This window comes from Bos indicus x Bos taurus, chromosome 7 (assembly GCF_003369695.1).
Source record: "Bos indicus x Bos taurus breed Angus x Brahman F1 hybrid chromosome 7, Bos_hybrid_MaternalHap_v2.0, whole genome shotgun sequence".
Lineage (NCBI taxonomy): Eukaryota > Metazoa > Chordata > Mammalia > Artiodactyla > Bovidae > Bos > Bos indicus x Bos taurus.
In genome coordinates this window covers 51446491-51464892 of record NC_040082.1, presented here as the reverse complement: position 1 = coordinate 51464892, position 18402 = coordinate 51446491, and the positions used below count along the sequence as shown (strand labels likewise).

The window sequence follows — 18402 nt, the reverse complement described above, 5'->3', positions numbered from 1 at the left end:
TTACTGGGTGTACAAATATTATATAACATATATAATAGTTATAGTACAAAAAGGGATAGAGGAAATAGAGCTACAATTAGGGCAAAGTTTCTATATTTTACTAAAATTAAGTATTAATTGGTAGTAAATTGTGATCAGTTAGGATGCTTATTATAATCACCAGAGTAACCAATCAGAAGTGACATGTATACCTCCAATTAAAAATAAATTTAAAAAAAGAAATGACATGTATAATAAATACATAAAATCAACATGAGAATAAAAGAGACACACTAGTAATATTTAACCCAAAATAAGGCAGTAGTAGAATAAAGAAGTAAAAAGAACAAGAGTGTATTGAAAACAAATAGAAACATAGCATATATAGATACTATCCTATGAATAATTATATTAAGTGAAATGGTTTTGACATCCCAATAAAAAGGCTGAGATTGTTATATGCTAAGAAAAAAAAGCAATTGTGCCTCTAGTACATACTCCTTGAATTCAAAGTTTTAGAAAAATGGATTTTAAAGCTATTTGAACTGGGCATTCTGGGGAGAGCATATCTTAGACTAACATATCTGCTGCTGCTAAGTCGCTTCAGTCGTGTCCGACTCTGTGCGACCCCATAGACGACAGCCCACCAGGCTCCCCCGTCCCTGGGATTCTCCAGGCAAGAACACTGGAGTGGGGTGCCATTTCCTTCTCCAATGCATGAAAGTGAAAAATGAAAGTGAAGTCGCTCAGTCGTGCCCAACTGTGGGGTGCCATTGCCTTCTCCGAGACTAATATATCAGTTAATATTTATTCATCTGTTCAACTTTCCTCCTGCTTATTATCCCAGTGTGGATATTTTATATGATTTTTATAGCCATGTCTCCATTTTGATATCCATACAGATACTCACAGTATGCTTCAACTGTGTTTCTCAATGTTGATACAATTATTTCTAATATCATTGTGCATGGGTGCTAAGTCGCTATCCTTAAACTGTTATCCTCTCTTTCATCAGTTGTACTAGAAACTATAACCTTAGATTTTTAAAAGAGCATTAATTCGCTTTTGGCTACGCTGGGTCTTCATCGCTCTGTGGACTTTTCTCTAGCTGCACTGAGCAGGGGCTCACCCCTCAGTTGCAGCGCGTGGCTTCTCTTGAACACAGGCGCCAGGTTACCTGTGCTTTAGTAGTTTACTACTGAGCCACCAGAGAAGCCCAACATTAGCTTTATATTAATTTTCTCTGTAGTTTCTGTTCTTTATGTCATTCATTCCTATTTATGTCTGCTCTGCTGCTCATTTTACAATGAGCTGAGCAATACTTTGGTCTTTAAATTTTCCTTTTTTAAATTTCATGACAAGGGTATTTGAAGGTATCGGTAATCATCTACCTCAGATTTGCTCCTGAAGCGTTTTCCTGTGTCATTCTTTGCCAGTCATTTCTTAATTTTCCTCCCTCCCAAAGTTATTTAGTAATACATTATTTGATTTTCAAATATGTGATAATTTTTCCATTTAAAATTAACCTTTAATGTGATTGAATTATGTCTAAAGTGCATAGGCCATTTGACATTGATCCTCTGGAATTTCATAAAACTTTGTGGCCTGATAAATATTCTGCTTTTATAAATGTTTTATATGTTCTGAAAAAATTGTTTATTTTCTGTTTCTTGGATGTAATTTTCTATTAAAATCTAATAACTTAAACATCTTAATTTTTTCCTTTGATATGTCAGTTTCTGAGAAGTGTGTGTTAAAACCTCTAATATCAGTTATTGATTTATGTAATGATTACATTCTATTGCTTATTGTTTGACATATTTAGAACCTATATTATTGAATATATGCTCATGATTATTATGCTTTCTCATTATTTTCTTCCCTTATGTAATGTCCTTCTTTGTTATCTATGATGCATTTTGGACTAAATTCTATATATTAAGTATTATTATTGTTGCTTCTGCTCTCTTCTTAGTTACTTTTCTTATCCTATTATATTTGTGTATTTTTCAACTTTAATTTTTTTTAGTAATTTTTTTTCTGCTAAAGTGAGCTAGAAAATATTCAAGGCCAAGCTTCAGCCTCTGCCTCTCCTGGTGAGTGTCAGGAGAGGACAAGGGATAAGTGCCAGAGCTGAAGGTTCTAGAACCAGCATTGCTAACTCTAGTTTGCTGCCTCTTGACCAGGTCAGGAATCCACCTGTAAGCTCTCAGAAACTGTCAGCATCAGGAAGAGGTGTTCTCTGTGGGCTGTGATCCACCAGCCCTTGGAGTTTGGAGGAGGAGGTGGAGGTGGAGTAGTAAATGCTTGCACCTGTTCTCACCACCTCCCAGCTGGGCTTTTCATCTGCCCATCACCCTGCCAACACTTGTGACTTAGTATCTGCTGTTGAGTTCATTGGTGAAGGGGCAGAGGAGGGATGGCCCCAAGCTAATTGCTTGGGTCCTTATCCCCTTGCTTCTTCAGTTTCTCCAGAAATAATTTGTGAGAGAAAATCAACAGCTTTTCTTCATGCTCCTGCTTTTTCCTTATGTTCCAGCAACACTTCTCTTCCCTCTGCTCCTTAAGCAGGAGAATCTAGTTCCTATCCCCAGTCCTTTGCAATTCTCCACGCCTGGAATGTTCTTCCCACGGATCTTTAATGCCTGGCTCCTGCTCATGAATCTCATCTCACAGTAAATGTTACCTTTGCAGAAAGATCTGTCTCGACACTATATTTAAAACAGCCACCGTGTGGACGCTACATTTCATAGCACTTACTATAACTTAACGTTGTTGTGTTCACTGGCTGTCTTGTCCCATTAGAATGTAAATCCCCTGGAGTTCGTATTCCATTTCTCTTTTGTGCTATGCTAGGGTCATAGTCTAGTGGAATACCTAGAGACTAGTAAATATATAATTGGTTTTGAGGAATAAATGAACCACCAAATGAATAACATACCACATATGGCCATGGCTTATCCTGTTTTCTCTCTATTTTTAACTTCTTCCTAAACATTCGACATGAAGATTGGGCTATGTTTAAAGATTTTCTTTTCTAGTTTAAATTCTTTTTCCTTTTTAATTGTCTTCTAGGAGAGTTCCTCAGTGTAATCTTCTGGTTCACAAGTGTATTTTACATTTGTGTCTGTGCTACTTTTATCTTTGGTATTATGTGGCATACTAGGGCATAGGACCATATTCTACGTTTTCAAATCTATAATTAAAACATTTTGTTATAACAATAATGACAACAATTTTTTTTGATAAATGTCAGAATGGGGGGAAACACGGGGGGACTGACTTTGAAAAGAAAGAAGATGCTCTCTTCTTCCTTCTTTGATGGAGGTGTTTGGAAAGAACGAATTCTTGCTGCACCTGAAGTAGAATACTGCTTATATAGATGAAAAGCAACTGATAGCTCCTGAAACTGGAGTGGATTACTTTGGTAGTTAGACCTTTCATCTCTATTTCTGCTTTCTATGAAGAGAAGAGAAAAGAAAAGGAGGGAAGGAGGGAAAGAAAGGAAGCTACATGTGTTGTACAAAGGGATCTACTTCAGCTACTGAACCTGAGTAGAAAGCCCTGTCCCTGACAGTCAGGATCTCAGGCAGATTACTCAACCACACTTTACCAGTGTTTCCATATCTACAATGAGAATTGGACCACATACCATCTTTTGATGCTAAAATTCTGTGAGCCTGTGATAATAGGGGAAGTGAGTGAGTGCCTCGTACACCTCACACTTGATTTTTTATAGTGGGATGATTTTCCCGAGTCAAAGTCTGGTGCCCTTCCAATATGCAAGTGCAGCACCTGAGGTTACCTCCACCGAGACATTTAACACGTTGTATTTTTTTTTTCCTCAGATTCATTTAAACTATACTTTTTTCATTTTTTAAAATTGAAGTACAGTTGATTTACAATGTTGTATCAGTTTTTTCTTCTGTACACCAAAGTGATTCAGATACACACACACATTGTTTTTAATATTCTTTTCCATTATGGTTTATCATAGGATACTCAATACAGTTCTCTGCAGCACACTGTATTTTAAAAGTCTCTTTGTATCACCCAGTAGATTGTGAACGAGTTCAGGGCGAGGACTGTGTTCTAACTTGGTTCTAGCACATCACAGGCTATCCACGTTTACTAACAAATGAATAAACAAGTAAATGAGCTCTATAGTTAACCATGTGAATTACACAGCACTTAATGACCTGCTTCTACACACTGGCACTGCTCCAGGTAGCTAGTGTGTCCTGGGCAGAGGGCCACTGGGCTCTATAAAATTTCTGAAGGCAGTGTTGTAAGCATTACCATCAGGATGGTAAACGTCACGTTCCTTTCTCTGTTCTTCAGGATATATGTAGTGATTTTCGGCCTTATGTGAGGGATGGAAGACTTGGATGCACGAGGGAAAATGATCCAGTTCTTGGTCCTGACGGAAGGACGCACGGCAACAAGTGTGCAATGTGCGCTGAGCTTTTGTAAGTATCCTCAACCCCTCGCAGGCTCGCAGGTGAGTCTGTTGAGAATGCACTTGGTTGCTGTTCTGAGAACCACCCCACAGAGCAAGAAAGTCCTTTTCCTGAAGCATGTTATCCTTGATCTTTATAGGGTGAAATGGTCCCTGCTTCCACAGTGTCTTCTCTTTCTATTTCATATTATCTGATAATGTTTCTTAAAGGGAGTGGATAAAGTGGTTGTACTAGTTATCTAATTCAAGACTGTTAATTTCTTTAATTATAATGACTTAAATGCATAGTGTTGTTTAAGGCACAATATTTCAAAATTTAAAAGGTGCTCTCTTCTGGAATAATCTAAATAAGTAATTTGACATGCACTGCTTTATTCAGGCATGTGTAGATACTCTTTCTGAAAATGGCAGTTGAAAATAATTATGTCGTGTGCCTAAATGTATTAGTTGTATAAAAGGTGGGGTGGGCTTGGTGAAAGGGAAGAACTCTTGGGTTAATCTTTCTCTCAGTGCCTGATGCTACTCTGAACACTGAGCCCCAGATATGAATAAGATCCAGGTAGTCTTTAATATTCTGGCTGTTAAACAAAGCACAGACTCTCTAATCTGTGTGTTAGAAAGCCTTAAATGCTCTGCTTACATTGTTGGATCTTTAAGATCACGACAGAGAAAGACTCAACAGATTAAAGAACTTTGCACCTGTCTTTGGAAATCACAGTATGCTACTGTAGAATTCAGGCCTTCCCTGGTAACTCAGCTGGTAAAGAATCTGCCTGCAACGCAGGAGACCCAGGTTCAATTCCTGGGCCAAGAAGATCCCCTGGGGAAGGGATAGGCTATCCACTCCAGTATTCTTGGGTATCCCTGGTGGCTCACACTGTAAAGAATCCGCCTGCAATGCAGGAGACCTGGGTTCGATCCCTGGGTTGAGAAGATCCCCTGGAGAAGGGCATGGCAACCCACTCCAGTATTCTTGCCTGGAGAATCCCAATCGATAGAGGAGCCTGATGGGCTACAGTCCATGGGGTCGCAAACAGTCAGACATGACTGAGCAGACTAAGCACAGCACATTGTGGATTTCAAGGGCGTGTCCTCTCAGGTTTACAAAGCAGAGACTAACTGGTTTCCAGACAGGAAATCATCCTCATTTCCACTTTCTTATCTACAAGGCATGTACTTTTAGTGCTCAAACCTGCCCTAATTCTGTGATTTTGTGTTTCTTTTCATTCCCTAGCTAAAAAAGAGAATTTGACCTCCTTGACTCCTGGTTGGTTTCTTGCTCCATAGAACTAAGATAGTCATGCCTATTTCTAAGATAAGATTGCAATTATATAATAGATCTGAAAGGATTTCCAAGCTTTGTTCAATGTAACTTTTTAGTGACAAGGGTGCTTCTACATGAAGACAAACAAATGCTTTACAAGGTATAAAAAGCTATACATAAGGGTGTGTTTGACAACATGTACTTCAGATGCTTAGTTCGGTTTCACGCTTGTCACAGGATTGTTTTAAAGCTCTTGGTTCTGCTTGTTAAAGCAAGTTTTCCTGACAGTCTTATGTTTGTCAATCAAGTAGCCACACCCATCCAGTTTTACAGAACAAAGCTTCTAATTGACTGTCAGTGAGTCAGTTTCACACCCACCCTTATCTCTGGCAATTTTCTGGCTCAAACATTTGAGACAGGGGAAAGCTTGTCTCATGTAAGTGGATGGGTTTAGCAAGCTAGAGCACAGGGTATAGAACTGCTTAGCACAGAACTGGACATTGAAAATCTGATACAGTCATAAATCAATCAACTGTTTTCTTAACAGCTTAAAAGAAGCTGAAGAAAATGCCAAGCGAGAAAATGAAACTAGAATTCGACGTAGTGCTGAAAAGGTAAATTTCTCATCAACATAATTTAGTTCCTGTGGACATAAATATTAACAACTTACACTTGAACCTTTAAGGTAATTCAGTAATGTCACTGTCCATTATTATATTGAGCTTTTTTTCCTTAAAGTTCCCCAAGTTGAATTCCTGCTATACTACTCCTAGAATAATCTTCCTAGTATATTAATCATTAGATTCAACTTTAAAATAGCTTTTCCCACCTAAAGCTCAAAATGTGCAATTTCTGTCCTTGCTTAAAAAAAAAAGACAAAATTTATACAAATTAAATACTATTTCATTTCCACCAGTCTTCTCTTTGGCTTAAATTACTTTTGCTTTGACTAGGTTAGTTTAAAAAGCAATATAATATAAATTTGACAGAAATAACTTTAAAACAATTCCAGAGTCTTTTAAACAGTATATTCACTGGTGTCTTTGTATAATCCTACTAATGCAAGTTAGTAATTCATTTTTCCATTATGGTTATTATGTTCAGAGAGGCCTGCATTTATAAAGGTCATGCTTCTAATTAAACAAAAACTTCAAATACTGATATTGTGGTTTTTAAAATACCTTTAAAATTAAGGATTTTTCAAATTATTTGATGATTTAGCTTTTCAATCTAATATAAAAAAATTATTCTTTTTGTTAATTGAATACTCATTGTAGGTAACGTAACCTGGATTTCTTAAATCACCAAGGTTATTAAACCTTACTGTCAATGAAAATGATGGTAGTTATTTTGGTAATAAGGTTCCCTGGTGGCTCAGTGGTAAAAAAGCCACCTGCCAATGCAGAAGACATGAGTTCAATCCCTGTGTTGGGAAGGTCCCCTGGAGAAGGAAATGCCAACCTACTCCAGTATTCTTGCCTGGAGAATTCCCATGGACAGAGGAGCCTAGCAGGCTACAGTCCATGGGGTCACAAAGAGTCAGACATGACTGAGTGACCAGACAACAACCAAGTCTTTTGCTGAAAAGTGAGGACACTTGAGTTTTAGTCCTGCTCTCAGTGTGTCAAACTGAGCAACTCATCTCTTCTGTCCATGTCTCAATTTTCTTATTAGTAACATATGGAGGCTGGGTAAATGATTTCAATCGCACCCTCCTGTTGGATTCCAATTCTGTGTCCTGCGCTCTTTTGTGCTAATATAAGGATACTATTTTTGCGGATTGTAGGGCCTGTATTTTCCTAAAGGGACATGCAGGTCCAATTCTTGGTAGTTAAGAGCTGAACTTCCACTTCATAATGCAATTCAACGAATCAAATGTCCCACCCTAAATAGGGCACTCAGAGTTTAAGAAACACAGAACACTCATAATTATCAATACTTTGTTCAACACTCACTGAGATTTCAAAAACACTTCTTTTGTGGTGGTTGTTAAATGTCAGTTTAACACTTTGGGTCATCTTGTGAGATCAATATTGCATTACTTATCAACAGACAGTTCCTTTTCCCTTGTCTTTCATCCTGTCTCAGCTACTTTTCCTTCTTTTACTCTCAATGGCTGGGGTCATTGTTTTGATGGGGTCATTAGATGTGATTTTGTTGAATGGGACTGCATTAGAGTGATGGCTCAATATTTACCCCATGATTAACCTGTCAGTGGGTTGATCACACAGTATGTCTTTAGAATCTCCTTGGATGAATCATAACTTATAAACTGAAATTATCATTGTTTCTTTTATGGGAACCATTGAGCATTAATTTTATTACCATGCTATGATTATCAGATGACAGTCTTCTGTGTCTGTATTCCTAGATTGTTACAATCAGGAAGTTGAGAGCATACCTATTACTCCTCCAAAAACAAGTATCTTCTCATTAGATTCTCTTTTAAAGTATCCTAGTGAAATGTGAGTTATTCTTTTTAAATTAGAGAATACTAGATCTAGGAAAGGTCCTAAAGAGCAGCTGTTCTGAAAACCTCCTTTGTGTTGGTAGTGAGACTGAAGTCTCAAAGGTGAGGGGACTTTGCTATGGTTTCCCAGTGAGTTAGAGCCACAATTTCATTTCACTTCTGACTCCAAATCGCATTCTTTTATTAAATAAGGTTTTTAATTGAAGTATAATTAACATATGGTATCACACTAGTTTCAGGTATGCGTCATAGTGATTCGATATATACATATATATGCCAAAATAGTTTTATTTAATTATATATATTATAAATATATAAAAAGTTTAAAATATATATTTATTCCAAAACATTACTTATATACATCATTATTCATATATACATATATATATGCCCTCACCAAATAGAATTATATATATATATGTATACACACATATATATACACACATATATATATTTATGTGTATACATTTATGGCCCTCATCTAATAGAATTTTGAAAACACAGAGAGAAATACTGAAAATACTGAAAAATACTGAAAGCATCAATCAGGAAATTTGTGGATATAGACTTCTTCCAAATTTGGGGATTAAGTCGCAACCTTCTTAGGTTTTCTAAATAGATATATCTACTACTGTGGTGTTGGAGAAGACTCTTGAGAGTCCCTTGGACTGCAAGGAGATCCAACCAGTCCATTCTGAAGGAGATCAGCCCTGGGATTTCTTTGGAAGGAATGATGCTAAAGCTGAAACTCCAGTACTTTGGCCACCTCATGCGAAGAGTTGACTCATTGGAAAAGACTCTGATGCTGGGAGGGATTGGGGGCAGGAGGAGAAGGGGACAACAGAGGATGAGATGGCTGGATGGCATCACTGACTCGATAGATGTGAATCTGAGTGAACTCCGGGAGTTGGTGATGGACAGGGAGGCCTGGCGTGCTGCAATTCATGGGTCGCAAAGAGTTGGACATGACTGAGTGACTGAACTGAACTGAACTGAACTACTGAGGGCAAGAATCCCTTAGAAGATATGGAATAGCCCTCTTAGTCAGCAAGAGTCCAAAATGCAGTACTTGGGTGCAATCTCAGAAACCACAGAATGATCTCAGTTCATTTCCAAGGCAAACCATTCAATGTCCCAGTAATCCAAGTATATACCCCAACCACTAATGCTGAAGAAGCTTAAGTTAAACAGTTCTATGAAGACCTACAAGACCTTCTAGAACTAATACCAAAAAAAAAAAAATGTCCTTTTCATCATAGGGGATTGGAAAGCAAAAGTAGGAAGTCAAGAGATACCTGGAATAATAGGAAAGTTTGGTCTTGGAGTACAAAATAATGCAGGACAAAGTCTAACAGAGTTTTGCCAAGACAACACTCTGGTAATAGCAAGAGATGATTCTGCACTGTGACATCACCAGATGGTCAATACCTAAGTCAGATTGATTATATTTTTTGTAACCAAAGATAGAGTAGCTCTAAACAATCAGCAAAAACAGGACCAGGAGTTGACTGTGGCTCAGATTGTGAACCCCTTATTGCCAAATTCAGGCTTAAATTGAAGAAACGAGGGAAAACGTTAGGCCATTCAGATATGACCTAAATCAAATCCCTTACAATTATACAGTGGAAGTGACAAATAGATTCAAGGGGTTAAATTTGATAGACAGTGTGCTTGAAGAACTATGGACAGAGGTCCATAACATTGTACAGGTGGTGATCAAAACCACCCCTAAGAAAAAGAAATACAAAAGGCAAAATGGCTGTCTGAGGAGGCCTTAAAAATAGCTAAGAAAAGGAGAGAAACAAAAGGCAAAGGAGAAAAGGAAAGATATACCCATCTGAATGCAGAGTTCCAGAGAATAGCAAGGAGAGATAAGAAAGCCTTTTTAAGTGAACAATGCAAAAAAATAGAATAGGAAAGACAATAGAAAAACAGAAGAATAGAAAAACAATAGAATAGGAAAGACTAGAGATCTCTTCAAGAAAATTAGAGATACCAAGGAAACATTTCATGCAAAGATGGGCACAATAAAGGACAGAAATGGTATGCACCTAATTGAAGCAGAAGAAATTGAGAATGAGTGGAAGAATACGCAGAAGAACTATACAAAAAAGATCTTAATAACCCAGATAACCATGATAGTGTGATCACTCCCCTAAGGCCAGACATCCTGAAGTGTGAAGTCAAGTGGGCCTTAGGAAACATCACTACAAAGATAGTAGAGGTGATGGAATTCCAGCTGAGCTATTTCAAACCATTAAAAATGTTGCTGTGAAAGTGCTGCACTCAGTATCCCAGCAAATCTGGAAAACTCAGCAGTAGTCACAGAACTGGAAAAGGTCAGTTTTCATTCCCAAAGAAAGACAATGCCAAAGAATATTCAAACTATCACACAATTGCACTCATATCACATGCTAGCAAAATAATGCTCAAAATCCTTCAAGCTAGGCTTCAACAGTGAAGTGAGAACTTCCAGATATACAAGCTGGATTTAGAAAATTGCCATCATCTGCTGGATCATAGAAAAAGCAAGAGAATTCCAGAAGAAAACCTCCTTCTGCTTCATTAACTATGCTAAAGCCTTTGACTGTGTGGATCACAACAAACTGTGGAAAATTCTTAAAGAGATGAGAGTACTAGACCACCTTACCTGCCTCCTGAGATATCTGTATGCAGATCAAGAAGCAGCAGTTAGGACTAGACATGGAATAACAGACTGGTTCCAAAATGGGACCAGTAATCCTTTAGTATGTCAAGGCTGTATGTTGTCACCCTGCTTATTTAACTTATATTCAGAGTACATCATATGAAATGCCAAGCTGGATGGAGCACAAGCTGGAATCAAGATTGCCGGGAGAAATATCAGTAACCTCAGATATGCAGATTTCACCACCCTTATGGCAGAAAGCGAAGAAGAACTGAAGAACCTCTTGATGAAAGTGAAAGGGGAAAGTGAAAAAGCTGGCTTAAAACTCAGCATTCAAAAAACAAAGATCATGGCATCCCATCCCATTACTTCATGGCAAATAGATGGGGAGACAATGGAAACAGTGACAGACTATTTCCTTGGGCTCCAAAATCACTGCAGACGGTGACTGCAGCCATGAGATTAAAAGATGCTTGCTCCTTGGAAGAAAAGCTATGACAAACCTAGACAGAGTATTAAAAAGCAGAGATATTACCTTGCCTACAAAGGTCCATCTAGTCAAAGCTATGTTTTTTCCCGTAGTCATATATGGGTATGAGAGGTGGATGATAAAAAAGACTGAGTGCCAAAGAATTGATGCCTTCGAACTGTGGTGCTGAAGACTCTTGAGAGTCCTTTGGACTGCAAGGAGATCAAACCAGTCAATCCTAAAGAAAATCAACTGTAAATATTCATTGGAAGGACTGATGCTGAAACTGAAGCTCCAATACTTTGGCCACCTGATGGGAAGAGCCAACTCATTGGAAAAGACCCTGATGCTGGGAAAGATTGAGGGCAGGAGTAGAAGGGGACGACAGAGGATGAGATGGTTGGTTTTCATCACTGACTCAATGGACATGATCTTGAGCAAACTCCAGGAGATGGTGAAGGACAGGGAATCCTGGAATGCTGTAGTCCATGGGGTCACAAATAGTTGGACATGACTGAGCAACTGAACAGCAAGAAAAGATAAAGATTAGTCTTGATGGCCCACAATTCTAAGTGAAAAGTGAAGAAAATTAGGTTCACTCTCTGAGGTTTCCACCTGCAGTGTTAGAAATGAGCACTGATGAGGAAGAGTAAATTAAAATGATCCACAGAGTGAAAAACAGAGTAAGCATACTGTTGGATGCCATCTTATTTCTTTTCCCTTGCAGATTATGCAGATTGTTCTTGACTTGTTCTATTAAGCAGCTCTTAAATATCTTATCTCACAGATTCTATATTCTGCTTATTGGCAACATTTCTTTTGTCTTGGCTGCTATGTTTTGTTATGTTCTTATTCTTTTGGAACCCCATGACAGACCTTTTATTTTTTTCACAGATTTGCAAGTTAACAGTAACTATCTGATCTTAGAAAATATTTCCTCAGCCTGATTCTTTCCTAGGCTCTTTTACCTTTTAGTATATGAACCACACAGTAGATACAAGTACCAAGTAATTTGACAATATAATTTCTATTTTCTCATTAACTCTCCTTAATATATGTGTTTATGAACACCTTCTGGATATAACATTCTTTGAAAATAAATACATGATGTACATTTTTCTAGGTTAAAGGGTAGGAAAGTGCTAAATGTAATTACTTGTCTTTTTTAAAGGATCTTTGCAAGGAATATGAAAATCAAGTGAGAAATGGAAGACTTTTCTGTACACGGGAAAGTGACCCTATCCGTGGCCCTGATGGCAGGATACATGGCAACAAATGTGCCCTGTGTGCTGAAATTTTGTAAGTATAGACGTGGTTTCTTTGGAGTGACTCAAAGGTGAAGTAAAGATTGACTAAAATGATGGGATAAGAACAGTGTTTATGGGAAGATTTGCTGTTGAGAACATCTGAGCAATGTTATATTCTCTACAAATCATAATGCCACCTAACAAGCAAGCTCTAATATTTCTTTTTTAATACAAGTGGATTCTAGTTTCCAGTAAGATGACTGGATCACAAAATACTTGTTACCATTTCTTCCCATCACCTTTGTAAGCCTTCTTGTGAGCTAGTCATAGTATGCATGTGCTCAGTCATGTCCCACTCTTTGCAAACCTATGTACAGATCGAGAGTTAAAAGTAGGCACCAGGACTGATTATTTTCCTTCAGTTATTACCACATTAGGGCTGCTCAGGTGGTGCAGTGGTAAAGAATCTGCCTGCCAATGCAGGAGACACAAGAGATGTGGATTTGTTCCCTGGGTCAGGAAGATCCCCTGCAGTAGGAAATGGCAACCTGCTCCAGTATTCTTGCCTGGGGAATTCCATGGACAGAGCAAGCAGCCTGGAGGGCTATACAGTCCTTAGGGTCGCGAAAGAGGTGGACGTGACTAAGCAACTGAGCACACACATACATACATTACCCCACTGTGGCAGAATAGATGGGATGCCCACAAAAAAATTCATGTTCATATGTGAACTAGATTAACTATCTTTTCATCTTGGACATCTGGCCCTGGGAAGAGAGCAAATCCCACAACACATAAATGAGGACATATATAAAGATGGCTCAGGAAAGGTCTCATCACACTTTCTTTCAGGTCCTTGAACTCTATAAGCTCTTTCCTCTGAACTGCTAGTTCTTCTGTTGGTCAACTAATGTCTCTTCTGTGTATTTCATATCAAAATTATACTTCTTTGGATAAGATCTCTTAAAATCACTGATTAAATTCAGTCTTTATAACATTTAATAGTTTCATAACAATCTTAATAGTTTATATTTGTATAATTATTTCCAGTACTATCTATCGACTATCACTCTGCTCTACTTGTCCGTAGTTCTAAGAAGATAGAATATGTGCTCATATTGCAAAGTACTCTATGCCCAGGGTGCTATCTAATGCTTGCCAGCAAATAATTACTAACCAAATGTCGAATAAATAATGGATGAATGTATGGACAAAGATCCCGGCTCTCAAGAAGCTTTTTTAAGGCTAACAGCAATACATGGATGTGTGTGCACATGTGCACATGTGTGTGTGCATGCACACACACTCTCTCTGCCAAAGAGAATGAAAACTATCCTATAAGAGAAGAATATCCAATATGAAAACACAGTAAAAGATGTATAACTCATTTCTACTCTGAGGTATGGGATGTCTTCTTAAAGAAGGTAGAATTTAAGTTGGGGGAGATTTAAAAGAGAAGATGACAAAAAAAGAAAAAAAAAGATTGCTACAACGGGAAGAAATGGCAAACAGCAAACTTGAAGGCAAAATGAAAGGGGTTCTTTGGGAAAATAATAAAGATTTCAATTTAATCAGGGCTTCAGGGTGATTTGAAAATGTTTGTTCTAAAACTCAGGAACACTTAGTTGTTTGTTTCTACCTGCATCCAAATGACTGTTTTACTGCTTGAAGATTCAAAACATCTATATTCATTCCCCTTTTCGTTTCTGTCTTCAGCAAACAGCAATTTTCAGAAGAAAAAAATAAAGCAGATGAAATCTTGAGAAAGGCTAATGAAAAAGCTAAAAGAGATACTGAGGTAAGGATTAGTTTGATCAACTTAGTTATGACTTTTATAGGGGTGTGTGTGTGTGTCTTTTACTCCAGAATGGAATGGCTACCTGCTCCAATATTCTGGCCTAGAGAATTCCATGGACTGTATATAGCCCATGGGGTTGCAAAGAATCGGACATGACCGAGCGACTTTCACTCACTCACTCACCATCTTAGCTCAGACACCTACCAGCTTTCCTTTGCACTGATGCATAGGCATCCTGCCTGGTCTCTATACTTCTAGCCAGCATCCTCCTCAATCCTCAAGATTCATCTTCCATGTTGTTTTCAGAGTAGGAAACATCCATGAACCAATGGCATTATGGAAATCTAATGTTTAAAGTATACTGGGCCATTTCACTCCATGAAGAAACTCTACTTCAAATAGCTCACTCCCTTAGTCCACCTTCTGTCTTCATGTAACTCTTATTGTTAAGGTCTCAGTTTCAGTTGCTTTCTCCCTTCAATTCTGTGTTACAAAGGCCTTTTGATTTTAGCTATCAAATGCCCCCCAGCTATCCTTTTATGTTTCATTTTCAGTTTCTTCCTTCTTCTCTTTTCCTTCCTTCCCTCTCCATCCCTCCCTTGTCTTCTATAGTTTCCCTAACTTCAGCCTTTAGTCACCTAAACCCTCCACATATCTGACTGGACAAACTTTTTAAAACAAAAATCTGATTAGATTTTTCTCTGCTATAAATATTGTTTTCCTGTTTCCAATGAATAAAGTGCAGAAGTCTTTTCAAAGTTGAGTGGTCTGCTTCTGACTTATCTTCAAATTCTCCTTTTGACCAGTTCCCAAACCTTCCTCTTTGTGTCCTGATAATTCTTTAGCCAAATGGCACCCCACTCCAGTACTCTTGCCTGGAAAATCCCATGGATGGAGGAGCCTGGTGGGCTGCAGTCCATGGGGTTGCTAAGAGTTGGACACGACTGAGCGACTTCACTTTCACTTTTCACTTTCATGCATTGGAGAAGGAAATGGCAACCCACTCCAGTGTTCTTGCCTGGAGAATCCCAGGGACGGCAGAGCCTGGTGGGCTGCCGTCTGTAGGGTCGAACACTACTAAAGTGATTTAGCAGCAGCAGCAGCAGCAGCATTGTACTCATGGCTGTGATAGATTATCTGAAAATAACCTATTCCTTTACGCCTCTGGCTTTGCATATCATAATTCCTCCTGGAGTTCATTTTTGCCACATTGTTTTCCTAGACACATTCTAAAGATACAACTCATGTATAAATTCTTCTGGGAACTTCCTTGAATCATTCTTTCCTTTATGCTGCTGCTGCTAAGTCGCTTGAGTCGTGTGCGACTCTGAGACCCCACAGACGGCAGTCCACCAGGCTCCGCTGTCCCTGGGATTCTCCAGGCAAGAATACTGGAATGGGTTGCCATTTCCTCCTCCAATGCATGAAAGTGAAAGTGAAGTCGTTCAGTCGTGTCCAACTCTTCGAGACCCCATGGACTGCAGCCTACCAGGCTCCTCTGTCCATGGGACTTTCCAGGCAAGAGTACCAGAGTGGAGTGCCATTGTGCACACTTAATTTAAACATGTGTCATATCCCTTAGCTTTTTATATTGTAATCCCTTATCCTCTTCTTTCAACATAAAAGGGCCAAATCACATTCATATTTAATCCCTCTAACTTAATACATCTGTTGAATACTTAAATGAATGAATATTTTAAGGAGAAATATCACAAATTTTAGAAAATTCTAAACCCTAAAAGTTTTATTTTTGATCCTTAATTCCTCTTTTCTAACATCTTTGATAAAGAATATCATACATTTATAAACAAAGAACCATCTCTAAACTGTCTGATTTCCATTATTCAGAAACTGTGCATTGAGTATCAGGATCGTGCCAAGAATGGAGTACTTTTCTGTACCAGAGAAAACGACCCTGTTCGTGGACCAGATGGGAAAATGCATGGCAACCTGTGTTCCATGTGTCTAGCCTTCTAGTGAGTATAGACTTTTAGAATGTTGAGGAGTAAAAGGATCCTACAGTAATTTAATAGAACTAGCCTGTTTTCAGAACTGGGGAGGGAGCTACAGAAGTTACACAGAGAATGTTAATAATAGAGGCGGGAGTACGTATCTAGAGCTATTTATGCCAAGATGTCTGTTTCCCCCAACATCTATTCCTTCGCACTGGAACATCCTGATTTACACAAATATCAAATTCTCCTACTGCTGAAGCTACAAGTTTATAGGCATTTAGTCTTCCCCAAATTAACACACAAACTGCAGAAATTGATTATTAAAGTTGTCCATGAAACATCCATGAACTCAAAAATAACAGTACATGTTGCTTTTTATAATGTGACATTTCTCAGTAAGTTATAATTGAGTTTGGTTTCAAAATCTGGGATTGGGCTCAGTTTATTTGATTGAGTTCAGATTAAGTAGTTCACTACATTTAGTTTGACCTTTTGCTTTGACTGACAACCATGTATAGTTGAAATACCATCAATTAACTGTACATATCATACAATTCCATTGTATAGAACAAACAGGCTCATTTGGCTTATCAAGGTATGGCAATTATTAATCTTTTTCTATCCATCCTACATTTCCTTATAGAGAACACAGTCATGAGTAGGCAGTACATATAAATTGAATTAATAAATGTAGGGTATACATGAGGTGGTAGATTGAACATAGACTTGAGATGAAAGCTCTTGGTTAGTTGTGGTCATATCCTGAGATTATAAGCAAAGCCCTCACTACTTCACCTTGTGTCTGTGAAACAAGGGGACCAGTCGGTGTGCTCTGTTAAGGCCACTTTCAGCCTCCAGGTATAATGTCACCAAGCTAGTAGTTTTGGTATCTCCTTGATGAATGCCGATGATGTTCCTTTTCTGAGCATGGTCAAGAAAGGTAATTTTCGGAAAGCAAGTCTCCCAGTATTGCTATCTTTATCTCAATGTTAAGCAGAAACTATGAAGAAGATATGGTACTTTACCACAGTGGAGGCTGTTGTGTGCTGTTTCTCATTAATATGTAGTGATAAAGGGGCCACGTTGCTTCTTCCTAAGGAAGGAGGACAGATTAGCGGTGCAGGAACATGGAGAAGCCATTGCCTGGGTTTGGTTCTATGGATCTGTCCTTTTTCCACCCCCTCATTCAGCCAAGCAGAAGCTGAAGAAAAGAAAAAGGCTGAAGCAAAAGCAAGAAGTAAAAGAGAATCTGGAAAAGCACCCTCATATGCAGTGAGTAGACTATAATTTGAACACACTTCAAAGAACCTAAATGCTGGCATACTGCCCTGCAAAAATCCCCAGAAAACCTTAACCCTTCAATCTAGAGATGACATTGAGATGCATGCTATGGCAGATTGATCAATTTTTGCTGCTTCAGAGACTAACTCTGTACAATGAAAAGGACTTATTTGCAGTCTGGGAAAAAAAATTGAGTACTAGTTCTACTTTTATCATGTAACAGACTGGACTAGCTTTTGCTACTCAGTTTTCAGAGACACTTGGTGTGTATTTTCTACAGGTGAATTTTTGAAATTTCACCTCTGAGTTGGGTTAAAAAATACCTTGCACACCTGGAAAAAACATGATTTTTACCTTTGAAATGCTACAATATTCATTTTCATGGACCTATGTAAGTTATCATAACTTGTTTAAATGATAAAAGTCGAATCCTCCTTTTCTAATTTTTTTTTCCTTATCCAGCCATTCTCCCTAACACAGCTGGACTAAAGTTTCAAAATATCAACCAGATCATAATACTTATCTTCTTAAAATGCACAAATCACTCATTATCAACTGAAGGATGCATTTTAGTCTCCTTCGCTCTCATTTGGCTCCGTACTGCTGTTCAGAAATTCATATGCTGCTATATATGCCATGTAGTCTCCAACATGTGCCCCTCAGCTCATTTTAGCAATCTCAAATGTATATTTCTCAATCTATTTCTTAACCAGGAAAATTCTACTTACTCTTCAAAGTCTCACTCAAGTTATTGTAATTCCCAGAAAACATCTTCCCTGATTTCCACAATCAGATTTCATGGTCCCAACATTTGGGTTCTCAGATTTTCTTGG

The 18402-nt window shown here is 38.2% G+C and overlaps 1 protein-coding gene across 3 annotated transcripts in view; it reads left to right on the top strand.

Annotated features, from left to right (window-relative positions):
- The window catches only part of SPINK5 (serine peptidase inhibitor, Kazal type 5), an 83835-nt gene that overhangs the window by 13430 nt on the left and 52003 nt on the right, over positions 1-18402 (top strand). For all 3 annotated transcript variants that reach the window (XM_027546043.1, XM_027546042.1, XM_027546044.1), the window contains exons 5-10: positions 4321-4448; positions 6250-6316; positions 12460-12587; positions 14252-14333; positions 16182-16309; positions 17479-17560. In XM_027546043.1, the coding sequence (XP_027401844.1) occupies positions 4321-4448; positions 6250-6316; positions 12460-12587; positions 14252-14333; positions 16182-16309; positions 17479-17560 (615 nt within the window). The remainder of the gene's footprint in view (positions 1-4320; positions 4449-6249; positions 6317-12459; positions 12588-14251; positions 14334-16181; positions 16310-17478; positions 17561-18402) is intronic.